Source organism: Podarcis muralis, chromosome 15 (genome assembly GCF_964188315.1).
Source record: "Podarcis muralis chromosome 15, rPodMur119.hap1.1, whole genome shotgun sequence".
Classification (NCBI taxonomy): Eukaryota; Metazoa; Chordata; class Lepidosauria; order Squamata; family Lacertidae; genus Podarcis; species Podarcis muralis.
This window is the reverse complement of record NC_135669.1, coordinates 38,660,612-38,678,042: the sequence shown is the minus strand read 5'-3', so window position 1 is coordinate 38,678,042 and position 17,431 is coordinate 38,660,612. Positions and strand designations below refer to the sequence as shown.

The window sequence follows — 17,431 nt, the reverse complement described above, 5'->3', positions numbered from 1 at the left end:
AGACTTGCCTGGCACCCTCATCATACATCTTCAGTCACCAGATGTTGTGGGAGGGGGGATTATTGGTTTGTTGTTGCTTTTATATTCACTATGTACCTTGCGGTTTTTATATTGTTGTAATCTTATGTTGTGAACCGCCCTGAGATCTGCAGATGAAGGGCAGTACAATGGTACCTTGGTTCGCGAACTCAATCCATTCTGGAAGTCTGTTCAACTTCCAAAACATTCAAGGTACTGCTTCTGATTGGCTGATGGGCCCCGGGAACAACGCCAACAGCTGAAATGGATGTCCGGCTTTCGAAAAAACGTTCGCAAACCGGAATACTTACTTCCGGGTTTGCGGCGTTCAGGAGCCGATTTGTTCGTCAGCTAAGCCGTTCGGGAACCAGGTTTCCATTGTATACAAATTTAATTAATAATAGAAATAATAAAGATGCAGCTAGAGGCCAGGCTGCTCATAGGAGCAGGCTTCTGGCAATGCATCGCTCCAAATAAATAAATAAATAAATAAATAAATAAATAAATAAATAAATAAATAAATAAATAAAATTATACCCCGCCCATCTGGCTGGGTTTCCTCTGGGCGGCTTCCAACAAAACACTAAAATACAATAGTCTATTAAACATTAAAAGCTTCCCTAAACAGGGCTGCCTTCAGATGTCTTCTAAAAGTTTGGTAGTTATCTTTCTCTTTGACATCTGGTGGGAGGGCGTTCCACAGGGCGGGTGCCACTACCAAGAAGGCCCTCTGCCTGGTTCCCTGTAACTTGGCTTCTCGCAGCGAAGGAACCGCCAGAAGGCCCTTGGCGCTGGACCTCAGTGTCCATGTTACCAATTTGCCATCAGGCCAGGTCTTAGGTTCCTGCGCTCATTCACAAAGCCCTAAACAAGTCGGGCCCAAACTACCTTAAGAACCACCTCATTCCTTATGCTCCACCTCAATAGCCAAGGCCCCAAAAGTGCCCCTGAACTCCAGCTGACCTTCACCAGGGGCCGAGCCTTTAGTGTGGCAAGTCCTACGCCCTGTGGAACTCCTTGCCAATAGAGGTTTGGCAGGAGCCATCCCTGCCCCTTTCCGGATGCCTTCTAAAAACGTTATTCAGGCAGGCCCTTTGAACCGGAGGTGCTTTTACTGACATTCCTGCTGTTTTTAATTGTTGTCACTGCGGGTTGTATTTTAGGTGGCATACTACCTTGTGATATTTTATATAAAAGTGTGATTTGCAAATATTCATTTCAAGGTGTTGTTTGCTGAATTTCCTAGTTCAATAAACTAGGAAAGGAAAGGGAGCATGCAAGGCAAACACAGCCTGCTCCTGATTCCCTGTGCCGGAAAGCTTCCAGGCTAGAAGAGAGGAAAGGGGAAGGGGGGGGGGCAAAGCAACACTAAGCCCTGATCCCAAGTGGAAAATATGGCAGCCCAGCATGCGTAATATGGGTGCCTGTCCAGGAAACTCGTAAGAAGAATGCTTTCGGTATCTCCTGTGGAAAAACAGCCAAGAATAAGGTATCCATTCTACTAACCCCAAATGGAGGGAGGCAAGTTCGTGGCTATCTTGTTACAGGGAGAGGAATAAGAGAAGACAAGCAGACTGGCTTTTTAGATTGCACTGCTCCGAGGCCTGGAACTAATGTTTCAAAAGCAGGGGAGCTAAGCCCGCAAGCATGTGATGTTAAAAGTTCCACAGCATGCAAAAGTTGCCTTTTAAAATGCATAAAGAGAAAGAAAGAAGCAGCAGCAGCAGCAGCAGAGGAGCATGTTTGGAGGAGGAGGAGGAAAGCGAAGTAGCACAAAACGGGGAGGGTTTGTTAGGGTTCGAGGGATGAGAACGGGGATTCCAAAAACTATTAAAAACTTAAAAGTTAAGATTGTTAAAACCTGAAGCTAGTTAAAACCTATACATCCTTCTAACAACTAAACTATTATTTTTTTCAGATCTGAAAAGGAGGATAATTACTGTACCTGTTTAGCGTGGGTATGTTCCCTCTGTAATTAAACAACCACAGTTAGTTATAGTTTGTTAGTGAAAGCCATTGTAAAAATGAATTAAAAATCAATTAATTAAAAAAAAATCTAGAACTGTCATTCAAGCTGGTGTAAGGAGCAGAAGGCACAATATTACATTTGTAGTAGGCAAAAAACTTGGTGCACGTTGTAGGTAGGACCGACTGGACTCAAAAAAATGAGATAATTTTCCTAAGCTGATAGCACAAAACAAGAGGAAATAGGATCCCAAAAAGGTGAGGCAGAAAAAGGTGGCACATTTCAAAACTATTAAGGCTCTTCCCTTCACAGATACCACAACATAAAAATTTAGTCAGAGTAGACCTACTGAAATTAATGAACACGATTAACTTAGGTCTATTAATTTTAATAGGTCCAATACCTAGCTGGATGCAACCCTAAGTGTTACAAACCCTGATTTGCAGAGTTAGTAGCACTTGAAGTCCAGTTGAAAATACCAGTTTGCGGCTAATTGATGGCCCATTCATTTCAAAGCAGGACTTCAGTGTGATGAAAGTTTTACACAACCACATTTTTCACATATGTAGGCACAGCAGAAAGTCCTTGAATAAATGCCACCATTGCAATCACCACAGGCACATTTATCAGGGATGAAATGTGCAATCCTAAACCCACTTACCTGAGAGCAAGCTGAATAGGACTTGCTTCTTAATAGACATGTCTAGAATTGCACTGGGAGGCATTCTGCCATGTATTTAAGAAATAAAGAATTTAAGATGACAAACAACAGTTTAAACCAACTTCTTAAGGACTAGTGGCAAGGCACATGGGCTCTAGTAAGATTTTCACTACATGTATATTGTAAAATGTGCTGTGCAAAACAACAGGAGTCACTGGCTGCATTTGAATGTCACACTAAACCACGGCTTAGAGCTACTTCCTTGTTCTCCTCCTTCCAAACAGCCAACAGGAGTTTGGAAGCCTTTGCTTCCACTTTTGGCTAACCATTGTTTCTTGTGTCATATGGAGTGGCAAAACCATAGCTAACAGTAATTATGGTTTAATATAAAACAACTTCAATTAAAAAAAAAAATTGAACCAGGGTTGCAAACTCTTTTGGGTTGAGGACCTTGGTGACCCATGACCACACGTCATAGTGGGTGTGGATGAAGAGCAAAACTAGGGGCAGTGAGAACTATTACTCTCAAGGCTACCTTCTGAAAGCCTTTCCCATCAGCTGTTCTACACTATTTAAAAACATATTTAACCATTCATTGTTCACGGTTCAATTCATTTTTTAAAAAAGTACGGGAGCCTCGGCAAAAATGTGAGCCGCTTTGAGCTTGGCATTTGTCGTTGGAAAAGTGGAATGCTAATATTAAATCAAATCAAATGATTTGAGTCTCGGGGGCCACAAACTTTTTTGAGGGGGCTGGACATGGCCTGCAAGTCACAAGTTAGTCACCCCTGGTTCCAAGTAACTACAGTTATTTTAAACTGCAGTTGCAGGTTCAGAAGACACTTCAAACTGTGGTTAAAACCAAAACGGTATGCTTCTAAACTCCTTTCCCCTTTCCGTGCAAGAAGAAAGGAAGGAGAGAAACACAAGCTCAGGGGGAGACCAGGCTCATTCATATCTCACTAAGCCACCATTTAGTTGGATGTCCTGATGCAGCCAGTGACTATATTACAACGTATATTTTAAAATATTGTGGTACCTTTGGGGGGGGCAGCAAGTTGGGTTCTAGCCAATGCTAGTTCTATTCAGAGCAGACCACATAAAAAAATGGGCATGGGTAACTTAGCTTCCATTGATTTCATTGAGTCTACTCTGAGTAAAACATAGTTGGATACAACCCACTGACTTTCTATGTGCCACCTTTGAATCTATTCATTGTCTGTGCAAGTAAGAGTTCCACCTGATCCAAAAAAATAAAATAGCAAGCTGGTTAGCCTGGCTGGTGTCCAAAGAGCTGCTTCTTTGGTTGAGCAAATCAAAAAGCGTTTTGCTTAAAAAAAAAAAAAGTTTCCATCCACCCGCTTTCCCAACCTTTCCTGCAGATGTTTTCGTACTACCATTCCCATCAGCCCCAGATAGCATGGCCAGTGGTCAGGAATGAGGGGGGTTGTAACCAAAAAAAATCTGGAGGGGGTGAGGTTTGGGAAGGCTGTCATATTAACTCCCCTCCCCCCCACGCGAAAAAGAAAAAAGAGCAGAGAAAGACAATCAGCTGGCCACAATTAACAGTACTGCACCCACCCCCATCATCTTGTCATTAGATCAGCTCAAAACACTTCACTCACACTCACACACACACACACACACGTAAGATGGTCTTTACAGCCAGATTAGGCTAGCGGTGCACCCATTTTACAGCTGATGTAAGCTGAAGCCAAGGCAAATTAGGTGATGGGCGGGAATCCTTCCACTGATGGCAGGAATGCTCCAAGGCTTAGAGAGAGAGAAAGGACTTCTTCCAGTTCAACTACGGAACTTGCTTCTGTAAGAGGGAGTGACGACCACCAATTTGGATGGCTTTAGAAGAGGATTAGGGACGCGGGTGGCGCTGTGGGTAAAAGCCTCAGCGCCTAGGGTTTGCCAATCGAAAGGTCGGCGGTTCGAATCCCCACGACGGGGTGCGTCCCGTTGCTCAGTCCTCAGTGCCTGACAACCTAGCAGTTGGAAAGCACCCCCGGGTGCAAGTAGATAAATAGGGACCGCTTACTGGCGGGAAGGTAAACGGCGTTTCACGCTGGCCACGTGACCTGGAAGTGTCTCCGGACAGTGCTGGCCCCTGGCCTCTTAAGTGAGATGGGCGCACAACCCTAGAGTCGGACACGACTGGCCCGTATGGGCAGGGTACCTTTACCTTTACCTTTAGAAGAGGATTAGATAAATTCATGTAGTAGGACTAAGCTACTGATGGCGCTTAGCCACAATGGTTATTTTCTACCTCCACTCTCAAGAGGTAACGTACCTCTGAACACCTGTTGCTGGGAATTGCACATGGAGAGAGAGGGATGCTGAGTGCAGAACCTGCTTTCAGGCTTCCCATTGAGGCACTGGATTGGCCAGTGTGAGAACAGGAGGCTGGTCTAGATGGGCCCCTGGTCCAATCCAGCAGGCTCCTCTGATGTTCTGATTTAGAAGTGCTGAGCTCAGTTCTTAAAGGTGGAAGGGCTCCAGGTAGACTGGACAGACCTTCAGGCCCTGGAGCAGCTCTCTTACCCCCCAGAGCATCATTCATCCTCACCTTCTCCCCACGACATCGCCCAGGAGGCCAAGCAATGAAGGAAGGGGCAGTGAGGCAGGCTGAAAACAAAGCTGCGTGATCCAGTCGCAGTTGAGGACTGTCAAACTGCACCGGTTTCCACTAGGGGAGACGTTACTAATTCATGCTCCTTTCGCTTTTGTTACGGCTTGTAGCTAAACGATGCCATTGCTATTATTTATTACTGCTGCTAGTAACTTATATACCGCTTCGTGACAAAATGAGCTTCCAAGCAGTAAAGCAAAGTATAAAAACCAGTTACTTTTTCTGCTTGACAGCGCAATGCTACACAGAGGTCGACTCAGAAGTAAGCGCCGTCGAGTTTAATGGTGCATACTTCCAGGCAAGTAGAAAATATGTATAAATGCAGGCATTTCGAAAGGGAAACGGGGCTATTCACACAACCATTTGTGGGACATGCCAAGACAGACTCCTCAAAATGGAGTGTTGGCACAATCTTGTCTGGCGAATGCTGCCGTCTGTGGCCACAGAACGACTTTAAACTGCTTCAGGTTTGTATTGTTTTTTTAATCCAAGTCTTCGGAAGGGCGGGGGAGAGAAAGGGCTTCCAGAGTGACTTAGAAATCACTAAAAAGTGCCATTAGGCTCACAAAAGGAAAAATGGACTGGGAGGGTGGAGGAAATATGCAAACTCAGGCTCAAGTTCTTAGCTGCAAGTTCTTCTAATGACCAGCTGGGATGGAAATGTTCAAGAGGTGGAAATGAAAGTTGCTGTGCCGATGGAGTGGTCCTGTTTTCTTTCTTTTCCCTCCCGAGCTGTAGCCTGATGAAACAGCTACTAGAGACTCAACATTGGACTGGGACACACTGTACCTCTCTGAATTGCACCTCAGATACATCGCTGCCTCCCAGAGGTTGCTGGACTACAACTCCCATCAGCCCCAGCCACCAGGGCCAGTAGCCAGGGATGATGGGAGTTGTAGTCTAGCAACATTGGCGCCATTGGCGGCCAGCCTGGCGTCGGTGTGGCAAGTGCCACAAGGCTGCCTCTCCTGTTAATCTGGATTTAACACGGCTCTCCCCTTGGAAATCAATGCAAAACTCGCAAACCATGACAAGGAAAGCCAACAGAACACCAACACACAAATGCAGACAACACAAACTGGAGTCAACACCACAAACACGACACAACCCTTTTCCATCATCACGTTCCAGCAAAAAGGACCCATACAAAAGGGTTGGTATTCTGGTCACCACCACCCTGGTCACGAGTGCTATCTGGGTAAATTGCATCCTTGCTTATGTTTCGAAAGGATGAGGTTCCCACCCTCGCAGCTATATTAAGGGAGAGAGGGAGACTATCATTTTCAGCACACAAAGATGGCAAATTAAGGGTCTTTTCAGAAGAACCAGTGGCGTGAAATGTGTGAAATGTGGCCGGGGGGGGGGGGGAGATAAGGGAGCCACACCAGAAGAGCTTACGGTCTCGGAGGGGGAGCTGCTTCAAAAGTGCAGCCAGTTGTAATTGACCCTTCCGAAAGCACCATCTGCAGCCAAAGCTGTCTGCTCTGAGCATGCAAGAGTGCAGAATGATGCACTGGCAGTGGAGAAGGAAAGGGGAGCCTCCGCCAACTCTCCAGTCATAAACCAACTTGGCACAAACCTAGGAAGTAAACCCCCTTCGGGTTCCAAAGGATCTGGGCCAATCATGTCCAGAGCAAATCAAAACCAAGCCACCAAGAGGAAAAGCAGTGGCTCAGTGCTAGTGCATCTGCTTGGCATGCAGAAGGTCCCAGGTTCAACCCCCAGCCTCTCCAGGGTAGGGCCGGGAAATGCTCCCTGTCTGAAGTCTGAGAGAGCTGCTGCCAGTCCGAGTCAACGATACTGAGCTAGATGGACCGAAGGTCAGGCTCAGGATAAGGCAGCTTCCTATGCCTCTATCTCAAGCAGCTATCAGGGTTTGGGAGTGGGGTGAGAGACCTTGGGAGCCACTACCAGCCAGAGAGAGAATATTGGGCTAGATAAGCTATTCACACCCAATAATTCAGGCCACTCCTATGCCCCTCCAGATAATATTGGACGCAACTCCTCTAGCCATCGGTTATGTTTCCAGGGAGAGCAAGAGAGAGAAAGCCGCCACTGACTTCAGTTAGGAGCTGCTGGACACTCAGAATCTGCACAGATGGAACTCTATATAAGTTCATTGTAAGATCTGCTACCTTTAAGAACTTGCGCGTGAGCTTGCTTTTCCCTCCTCCCTCCTGTTCCCTTTTTCCTCATGTGCCGTGTCATTTATGATTGTGAAGCCAAGGGCAGGGGCAGCCTTAAAAAACCCTCATTTCTGTAAGCCATTCAGACAGCCTTTGGGGCTAAAGGGTCAAGGGTACAGAAATGCTGTAAATAAATCTATGAAAACGCTGCACTTGGATAGAGACAGGTAGAAAGATTTGCTGATGGGTGGAAGTTGCTCTGAAAGGTAATCAGGAATGGATATACCCGTAGGTGGGAGTAAATAAATATTAATAAAGGGAAAGGAAGGAAAAGGGGAGGAGAGCACCCCAGCTAAACATTAATATGTGGGGAGGTGGGGGGGGGAGAGCTGATCCTTAATCTGATTTTTCCTCTCTTTTCCCTATCCCACCCTCCCCGTCTTGTTTTTGTTTTTCTGTTTATATCACATTGCAAGCCATCTGTTATAAAAAGCCCGGCAACATCTTTTGTATGTCTGGGCCAAAAAGGAGTCCAATAAATGTGTAGCAATGCCATTATAAAGCTCTTGTCAGCAAACATCCCTGTAAGCTACACAGCATTTGATTCCCCCCGCATGGCAAAGGAAGAAGCTGAGGGCAGGAGAATGGATCTTGAGTCCTACCCCCGATTCCTAAGTGAAACTGACCCAGAGGGCATAAAGAACCCAAGAGAGCTGTGGGTCGTTTCCTCTGGATCCCCCTTTTCTTTTCTGCTGGCCCGAAACTCAGGTTTGCCTTGCAGAAGAGGCACCCTGGACACAAAAGGCACCTCCGGGCTCAGCATGCCTACAAAAACGTTTGTTTGGAATTCCGTCCCCACTTGAGTCCACCACTGCCGTCCAATTTGCATCCCATTATCCCGGCGGCTCCATTCTGCCGGCTGCCCCCTCCAAACGCTGCCCTCTCGCAAGCAGGCCAGCCAAGGGAGCGGCGGGAAATTACGGCTACCGGCTGCTTAATTAACATCAAACCCACAGCACAAAACTATGGGGGATTTACAGGTGGTCCCTGGAAGCGCTCACCTCCTTGCATCCGCTGATGCTGTGTCTGCCCCCCCCCCTACAGACCACGTCCCTCCCCGGCTGCAAAGAGCAGGGACCCCAAGAGTCCTAATGATACACTCCCAAGAATCCCATTCATCCCTCCAGGTTTCAGTGTAGCTTAAGAGCCACAAGGCACCACGGCTGATTTCGTATCAAGAGCCGAGTGATTGATGGAAGGCAGGCTGTTTTGCCAACTACTTAACTCTGCTAAGATGTTTCTACAGCGCCAGACGTTTGAAACTTATGAGCAGATCCCTGCGATCGGACAGGTATAGCAAGGGCTATGTGGTGTTTGTGTTCTACTTTCCCGTTTCGCTTCATTCCAAGAAACAACAGACTCAATTATCTACAGCACCAGTGAGAAACAGGTTCTTCCTTTTTTAAATAAAGAAGAACCACCTAACCAGGAGGGTTTTGCATTCTACAGAGAGAGTCCGGGGCTGCAAACAAATGTTCAGCCAGCATTCTGAGAATCTCAGCATTCATTGTATTTATGAGTTTCTAGACCTTATGATTGCAAAGGTTACTGGTTTCTCTTTTTAAAAGTGTGGGTATCTCAGAAGCCAGAAAACCATAAAACTCTCACTGCTGCTGTACAGTACTGATAAAATTATAAACAGCCATGTTTGTATATGGTGATTCTACAGCAGCAGAGGAAAGAAAATTCAAGAAGTGTTATTCATCACATTTTGAATCTGAAGGTTCCCAGGTCTTTCAGCTCCACCCCCACCCCCTTACTCAAAAATATCAAGTGTCTAACCCTCATGCCTGCTTGAAAATGTGCCAGCAACATCTGCTGAAATCGCAGAAGGCAGAGAGGTGGCTAAATAAGATTTCCCATGTCCCACCCAGCTGTTTGTTCCTCTGCATGGTCTCACAGCAAAACCCAAATGGTAAAATGTTGCAGAACTAAAATTAGGGGAAGGGGAAAAAATCATGCCCCATCTGCATTATTTATACAGGACACAGAATTCTGCTTGCCTGGGCACAGGATTTAAACTGCAGTACATCCAACCCTGCCTTTCAATCCACTATATGGCTGAGGGCTGATGTCCAACAAAGGGGTGCATTTTGCTCATGCCAAATCAAGTTTCAATGTCAAGCAATGCTAAATGCTTCATTCTCTAGAAAGGAAGATGCCATTGCTCCTTTGGGGAACGCCATCTGCTCTAGAAGCTCTTTCCCTTAAAAGCCAGAGCTCAGTGGGGAGAGCATCTGCAAATGCATGCAGAAGGTCCCAGCTTTAAGCCTTGACACCTCTAGGTTGAGCTGGGAGCAAACCTTGAAACCTGGGAATCAATGGTAGGCATTGCAGAGAGCACTGAGCTCCATGGACCCACGAAATGAGTCAGTATAAAAGCAGCTTTCTTATTTAAATCAGCTCTTAATTCACAGCCATGAGGACTGGGACCCTACTTTGTTTTTAGGGGCAGGGCTGTGGCTCAGTGGCAGAGCATCTGCTTTGCATGCAGAAGGTTCCCGGTTCAATCCCCGGCATCGCCAGGCAGGGCTGCGAGGGGCTCCTTGTCTGAAACCCTGGAGAGCTGCTGGCAGTCAGTGCTGGCAGTACTGAGTTAGGGAGACCAGTAGTCTGACTTGGTATAAGACAACTTCCTGTGTTTCTCAGGAATGAAGGTGATAATGATTTTAAAAACTACAAATCCCTCCCTCTCTCTTAATTCCTGCACCTGTCTTACATTTCTGTCTTACATTTCTGTCCCCCAGAGGGACATAGCTCAGTGGCAAATCACTTCTTCTGTGTGCAGAAGGCCCAGGTCTTCTCCTGGTGGGACTGGGAATGTCCCTTGCCTCAAACCCTGGAGAGCCACTCTGCCAGTTAGTGTTGGTAATACTCAGCTTGATGGACCAATCGTCTGACCCTGTCTAAAAGGCAGCCTCCCATGTGCTTAATCTGGAGGAATGAAAACAGCGCTAAACCTCAACACATAGGAAGACCTGGTTACATCAAGCTTCACTATCACAGGTAGGACAAACACCTGCAGCAGATTCTGAACCTGGAGCCAACAAATACCAGGTGGGGACCTGATGCCTGTGCTACCAGCAAGCTCTGGAACAAGGGAGAAAATTATAGGCAGCACTCTGTGCACACTACGATTCCCAGGAAGCAGCTGGATCAGGCTGTGGGCCCACCTAGACCTGCATCCTGTTTTCACAGTGGCGAACCTGATGCCCCATTGGCAAGCCCACAAGAAGGACTTGACTCCAACAGCAGGAGCGCCCAGTGCAGGCATCCCGAGACTCTCAGCTTTCAGCCTCGCTTCCTTTTTCTTATGATCGTGAAGGTACGCAAAGAGGTTGGTGGGATGTCGGCTGCCGAAATTTCACAACACCTGCAGAAATCAAAGACTGGAGGGCCCTTCCCCCCTCTTGAGGCTAGAAAAAAGCAGGGGGTGGGGAGAGAACTACGCAAAACCAGTAAGATAAATGAATGCAAAACTGCTCAGTTTGCATAATTCAACATTTCCTGTTGCAGAATTCAACTCTTTTCATTTTTAAGTGCGGAATGCATCCAGCCCTAACCGCTAGGTAACCAACCATACCAGGAAGGGCTGTAGCTGAGTGGTGGAGCATCTGCTCAGCATGCAGAAGGCACCCTGGCACCTCCAGGTAGGGCTGGGAGAAAACCCTGCCTGAAACCCTGGGGAGCTGTTCCCAGCCGGTGCAGCCAATACTCAGCTAGGTGGAGGAGCAATTACGGAAGGGCAGCGTCCTATTTTCCGAGATGAGGGAACTGCTTGGAACAGCAAGCAGACCAGAGGGCATTCTGGAGACTTAAGGCCTGGCCCTGCAGGGCCAGGGCTGCCCTTCTGGTCATCCACACACCTAAGAATGTTAACACCCCTTTGCAGCTAGATCAGGCTAGTCCAGCATCCTGTTCTCGCAGTGACCAACCAGCTGCTCCAAAGTGAAGCCTGCAAGCAGGACCTGAGCAAAGCAACAACTCTCTCAGCTTGTGATTCCCAGCAACCGGCATTCAGAAGCACCCTGCACCCGTAAGTGGAGGTGCAGCCTTTCCCACATCTCACCTTTGGCGACCTTTCCCCCCTTCCCACCTGGCAGGAGTTATGACCTCATGGCTATAGCCAATGGGTGTTGATTCTCCACCTTAGCTTTGCCCATGACATGGGCGTGGGGCATTTCTAAGGCTTTCTCGAAGAGAGGGTGGTTAACTGAGGAAAGGGGGATGACATCAGTGATAGGAAAACAGGGGGAGGGGGGAGTGGATAGCTGAAGACGGCTCCGGGATTATAGAAAAGGACCTCCAAAATAGCATGCAATTATTTGCAAATATTATCAAGTTGAAGAGAACAGATGAGACCAAATTCAATGGCCCATTTATATCATTGCTGAGAGATCTTTGTGCAGCTGGGCTTGGAGGGCTCATTCATTTCAAGCGAGCCCAGATTTTGAAGAGAGAGAGAGAGAGACGGGGGGGGGGGAGGGGGCGGGAAGAGTGGGAGAAGGACCCTGTTTCACGAGATGTACTGATGGATTCTCAATGAACCGAGACCGGCCCTCGCCGGCCAATCCCGCCAAACATAAAACGAGGAGGATGAAATAAAAGGCAAAGGATATTTGGGAGACAAAGGAAAAAGAAAATAACACTCCCCACCCCCCACCCCAAAAAAGGAGGGGGGGGTTGTGGGTCGTGGCTATTTTTGTGTGCATGGATCGGTTATGGATCAACAGTGGCACCCGGTGGGCGAAAAGGGATAGGGCAGGCCCATCATATCCTCTATCCAGTATGTTCCCAACCAGAACAGGACTCAAATCTGCTCCGTTTGCCTTCATATGGCTTCCTGGTCTTCTGGCTGTGGGTGCAAACCTTTCTTTCCTCGGTTAAAAATCAAAGGCTCTTACACCCCAAAAGCCTTTGGCTTTGGCTAATTAATATCCTATAGCCTTGTAAAGTTGTGGGGGGGGGGATGTTATTGTTTTATTTTGTTTCTGTTCTATTTGTGTTTTTACCTGTACTGTTATCTTGTGTATAATAAATTTAATAAATAAAAAAATAAGACGTGAAAAAGATCAACAATCTGCCCTTGGGAGGGTTTCGCAAATTTCTGTGAAAATTCAGCGGCCGCTCTTCTGAGTGCACCTCTAAACTGGAAGGGGGATAAGCCTCACATAGAGAGGTAAACAGGTCACACTCAGCCAAGCCTATTCTGTCCCTAATCCGAAACAACTGAACAATCTCTTCTCAAGGCACAAAACCGACCGACCTCCACTCCAGGAGTGGGTGAGTTTCAGGCTATACATGCGGCAGAACAAGGTGGCAGGATGACAGAGTGGACTGGACCAGTTCAGATAGGGGGACAATGGATAAAGTCATTTTAAAAGCCTCACTTCTATGTAAAAATAAATCCCCACAAGCAGATAGCTAGCCCCTCAGGGGGTAGGCTGGTCTAGAACCTTTCTCTTCGGTGTACTAGTTTTTTAGCAGCTATTCAAAAATAACATCCCACATTAGCAGTATGAAGCGATACAGTTCATGTGCTCTCAGTCCTCACACAGCATTCTAGACTGTGCCTGGATATTCTGCTGAGAAATTAGGAATACCGCTTCCCACCCTCCAATAAAGTGAAACGTGTCCAATAATTTTAATAGGGTTTTGAACGAGTGGCAGGACTCTCCCCCTCTTCCTTCCCCACTGAACCCAGCTAGGAAACGTAAGTAAGAGGAGCATCAGTCCCTCCTCTCTTAAGAGTCTTTAACTTCTTTCAAGAATCATTCCCTTGCTCTGCCTTTATGCAGAGCAGATGAAGCTTTCCTTAGGACAGGGTTAGGCAACTCTAGGGCTAGAGGCCAAATCCAACCCTTGGGACTTTCCCCAGGGCCACACACCCCTATGTGCCTTCCTCCTTTTTCTGGCTGGAATGGGCCCTTGGAGAGTGATCATTCATCTTGCTGTGGTTTGGATGCAAGAGAGGCCTGGGCACGTGCAGAAACCTTGGACTTTTGCATGGGTGGAATGCAGCCTGTTGTACAAAGATTAAGAGCGGCACCCATTGCTCCGCCTACTTTCACCTCTGGCCCCGCCCACTACTAGAACCCACATGGTTGCCCATAAGGGAATTGAGACCCTAGAGCTGAACATGTTTATCCGCCTGACTCCTAAAAACTCATTGGCATTAAGTTGAAATGCCAGGATCAAACCGAAGTTTGAGAATTCGTTGTGATCCCTGTTTTTACCTTACTTCTGTATTCAGCCCAATTTTGGGAGGTGGGAGGGGCTGTACTACAGTCCCTACAGACTTCTAAGAGGAGAGTAGGAGAAGGAACATTTCAGAAAACCACTAGCTAGGGAATGGAACAGGCTGAACGTTTATTCTGCCAAAGGCTAGCCACGTAGCTATTGCTGCTAGCACCAAAAGCTGCTGCACGTGGAAGTGGGTCGTGTTTGCACCAATGTGGAGAAAGATTGTCCCAATACCACACAAAAATGGACCCTCGCATGGAAATATTTAGAAAAACACATCAGTACTTTAATGTATGCTGGGGAACCCTGCAGCCTCCAGATGCTGCTGGACTCCAACTCCCACCATCCCCAGCTTTCGGCCATGCTGGCTGGGGCTGATGGGAGTTGGAGTCCACAACACGCATCTGCAGGGTCACTGGTACCCCATGCCTGACATATGCACCGGCCCAATTTGCTGCCCTCCATCTTGCGAAATAGCTCATGGTTCACATTCTTGGTTTCCCTTGTGCCACAATTTTCCAACACATTGGACAGTTTTCTAACATGTCTCAAACTCCCGGTTCCCCCACCAATACACAGTGCCCCACCCCCAACCCTGAACTGCCCTCCACTCCAAATTGCCTTGGTGGTACATGCGAGCCGGGTCTAACCTGTTTGGATGGGAAGTGGGCAGCATGAACTGGAACTCCACCACACAAGTGTTGTCTTTCAGCTGGCGGTGCTGGACACTGTTCAGCTCGTAGGCGATGTATGCCCTTCGAACATACACCTCGGATGGAGGAGGAGAAGGAGAGGATTATCACGGAGAGTTAAAGCCACGTGGCCATTTAAAGCAACGTCCCTCCACGCCTGACAGGGACCAGAACCAACCTTAAAGATGAATTTCTAGGGAGTTGAGCCTTGGCAATGCCATTCCCACCCTCCACAATCCCTAGCCATAACCAAGTACAGCAAAACCAGTTAAGCAAAATTAGGAAATGCAAGCCTCTTATTTTACTTTTTGTGCAATAATGCAATGCTGGTCACAGAATGTAACCAGTTGCAGGAGAATGCGCGCGCGCGCACACACACATAAATCAGGGATGCAAAACCTTAGGCCCGGGATCCGAATGTGCCCTGCCAAGCCTTTCTGTATGGGCCTTGGGACTCTCCCCAGGCCACACCTCTCAGCAACCCTGATTCCCACACTACTTGAGTCCTTTTGCCTAGGTGGAATGTGCCCTTGAATAACTCCTCTTGCTTGCCTCGATGGAGGAGACAGAGGGATGAGTGAGCGAGTGTAGACACTAGCCTACTGTAAATAGGTAAAACTGACAGTGATTGCTCTGTCCACTTTTGCCTCTAAGGTAAAGGTAAAGGGACCCCTGACCGTTAGGTCCAGTTGCGGACGACTCTGGGGTTGCGGCGCTCATCTCGCTTTAGTGGCCGAGGGAGCCAGCGAACAGCTTCCGGGTCATGTGGCAGCATGACTAAGTCGCTTCTGGCGAACCAGAGCAGCGCACGGAAACGCCGTTTACCTTCCTGCCAGAATGGTACCTATTTATCTACTTGCACTTTGACATGCTTTCAAACTGCTAGGTTGGCAGGAGGAGGGACTGAGCAACGGGAGCTCACCCCATTGCGGGGATTCAAACCGCCAACCTTATGATCGGCAAACCCTAGGCTCTGTGGTTTAAACCACAGCGCCACCCGTGTCCCTTTTGCCTCTAGCCCTACCCAAAAGATGACACGACCCTTTCTAAAGTGCTAGATGCTGGAGTGGGCAAGGATTGAAGATCAACATCATCAAAGAGAAACAGAAGGGGGACACACACACATTTTTTTAAATTGTTTATAATGAGAAGAAACCTACCTCTAAAGCAGCCATCCTCACTACCTGGTTACTGTGATAGAAGAAGTTTGGTAGCACATCAAAGATGGATGTCTCCGAAAGAATGAGTTTCTAGACATAGGGAAGGGAATCAGAGAGGACAAGCAGGTTTTTCTAAAATCTCGGACATTCCTTACCTTTTCCCCCTCCCTCAAAACTAAGACAAGGTCCAACACATGGTATAGACGAGAAAGCAAGAATTTGGGTGCAAAAAATCTCCCCTCTCTCAAACCATATTTAACACACGCTTGCCTGGCAGCCACTGCAATGTAGGTGAGTGAATGGGCTGCCGGAGGCAAGATGAAGTGCTCCATTCTTTCCTCTGCAGCCATCATGGAAGTCAAGTGGGCTGTGAGAATCAGGTCCTTCTTCTCTTCCACAGAAATGCACTGAGTGCTTGTAGCTGCCTCCCCGCTCGCCTGCCCCAGTCCTGCCAGCCCCCAGGCTAGTGAAAAGCCTTGAGGGTTAGTAATTTTTGAGCAGTCATCTGTAATGCTGCCTTAATTAGAGCAGTATCTTCCAAACTGGAGTCAATCAATCATTAAAGGCATTTGTTAGTCCAGAGCAGGGTTTCCCAAACTTCGGTCTCCAGCTGAATTTGGACTACAACTCTCATCAACCCTAGATAACAGGACCAGTCACTGCCGGATTTACGTATAAGCTAAACAAGCTACGTATAGCTTAGGACCCCACTCTCTTGGGGGCCCCCAAAAAATTTAAATGAAAAAAATAATGTGTTTGCATTATTAAGTTTGTTATGAATCACGAATCATTTTAAGATAGAGCTTAATAATTATTTCATTATTAATATACTTCTTCCTAATTGTATTTCACTATTAATATACTTCTTAATTGTATTTCAGTTCAACAATTACTTAGATAAAATACATATTTTGTTATGTGCAAATGGCTCTAGATACCTATTGGGTCCATAAATTACCATATAGCATATATTCAACACGAAATAATGACAATTTGTTGTTGAGAAAGGACAGCTGGACATATAAAGGGCCCCATTACCTTCAGTAGCTTAGGGCCTCATCAAACCTAAATCCGGCCCTGGGACCAGCGGTCAGGAATGATAAAAATTGTAGTCCAAAACATGTGAACACCCAAGTTTGGAAAACCCTGGTCCAGAGTGTTCATCCACAGATAAGCAGCCTGCCATGTCACTGTGTGGTAACCAACTCAAGCCTTGGCTCCTAATCAAGCTTTATCTGCAGGACTGAGCCATTTTGCTCTTTAGGTCTGCACTGGGCACCAGTTGCATCATGCAAGTCACTCACAATGCAAAGATGCTGCATAAAGCCCCCCCCCCCCCCGTCCATCTACAGAGGAGCCTGCCTGTCGCTTCTCTGTATGACTCCCTAGTCTGGACCTGCCTCCTCCCAATCACCCTTTGCTGGGGGTGGGTCATTTATTCCCGTCTTCACATCAGATGGGCCTGAATCATTCAAGAGACAGCAGACTTGCCTACCCTCACAACATCTCTGCCTGAGTCTGTGTTCTGAGCCTGCCTTCTTCCAGACAGGAGCGACACTCGAGGGGTCAGCTCCTTTGAGGATGGTCCACTCTTACCCTTCCACACTCTGAAAGCAAAACTTTTTTTACTGCAGAATTGAAGCCCATACCTGCAAATTCTCTATACAGAACTGGTGCCCGTACATATCGATGGCCGAGAGGAAGATGGACTCCACCTGGTTATGTCGCAGCTCATAAGAGGGCAAGTGGGAAGCGATGAGGACCTAGAGAGATAAGAAGACCAGAGGGGGGGGGTACATTTAAAGACTGCCCGGAAGGTTAAAAAGTTGAACTTCAAACTCAGATTCAAGACCCTGTCCAGCCCTGA

At 47.3% G+C, this 17,431-nt stretch overlaps 1 protein-coding gene and 1 long non-coding RNA gene across 7 annotated transcripts in view; both read right to left on the bottom strand.

The window, feature by feature from the left end:
* ACACA (acetyl-CoA carboxylase alpha) overlaps positions 1–17,431 on the bottom strand; it is a 193,989-nt gene that overhangs the window by 109,314 nt on the left and 67,244 nt on the right. For 4 of the 6 annotated variants that reach the window (XM_077919430.1, XM_077919432.1, XM_077919434.1 and 1 more), the window contains 4 exons: positions 17,214–17,327; positions 15,565–15,654; positions 14,363–14,481; positions 1,964–1,987 (listed from right to left, as the gene is read on the bottom strand). In XM_077919430.1, the coding sequence (XP_077775556.1) occupies positions 1,964–1,987; positions 14,363–14,481; positions 15,565–15,654; positions 17,214–17,327 (347 nt within the window). The remainder of the gene's footprint in view (positions 1–1,963; positions 1,988–14,362; positions 14,482–15,564; positions 15,655–17,213; positions 17,328–17,431) is intronic. The other 2 variants (XM_077919431.1, XM_077919433.1) reach the window with 1 other exon arrangement.
* On the bottom strand, positions 3,053–5,854 carry LOC144325646 (uncharacterized). The gene is made up of 2 exons (XR_013390844.1): positions 4,843–5,854; positions 3,053–4,502 (listed from the first exon to the last, which is right to left on the bottom strand). It is a non-coding gene; the product is annotated as an uncharacterized LOC144325646 (long non-coding RNA).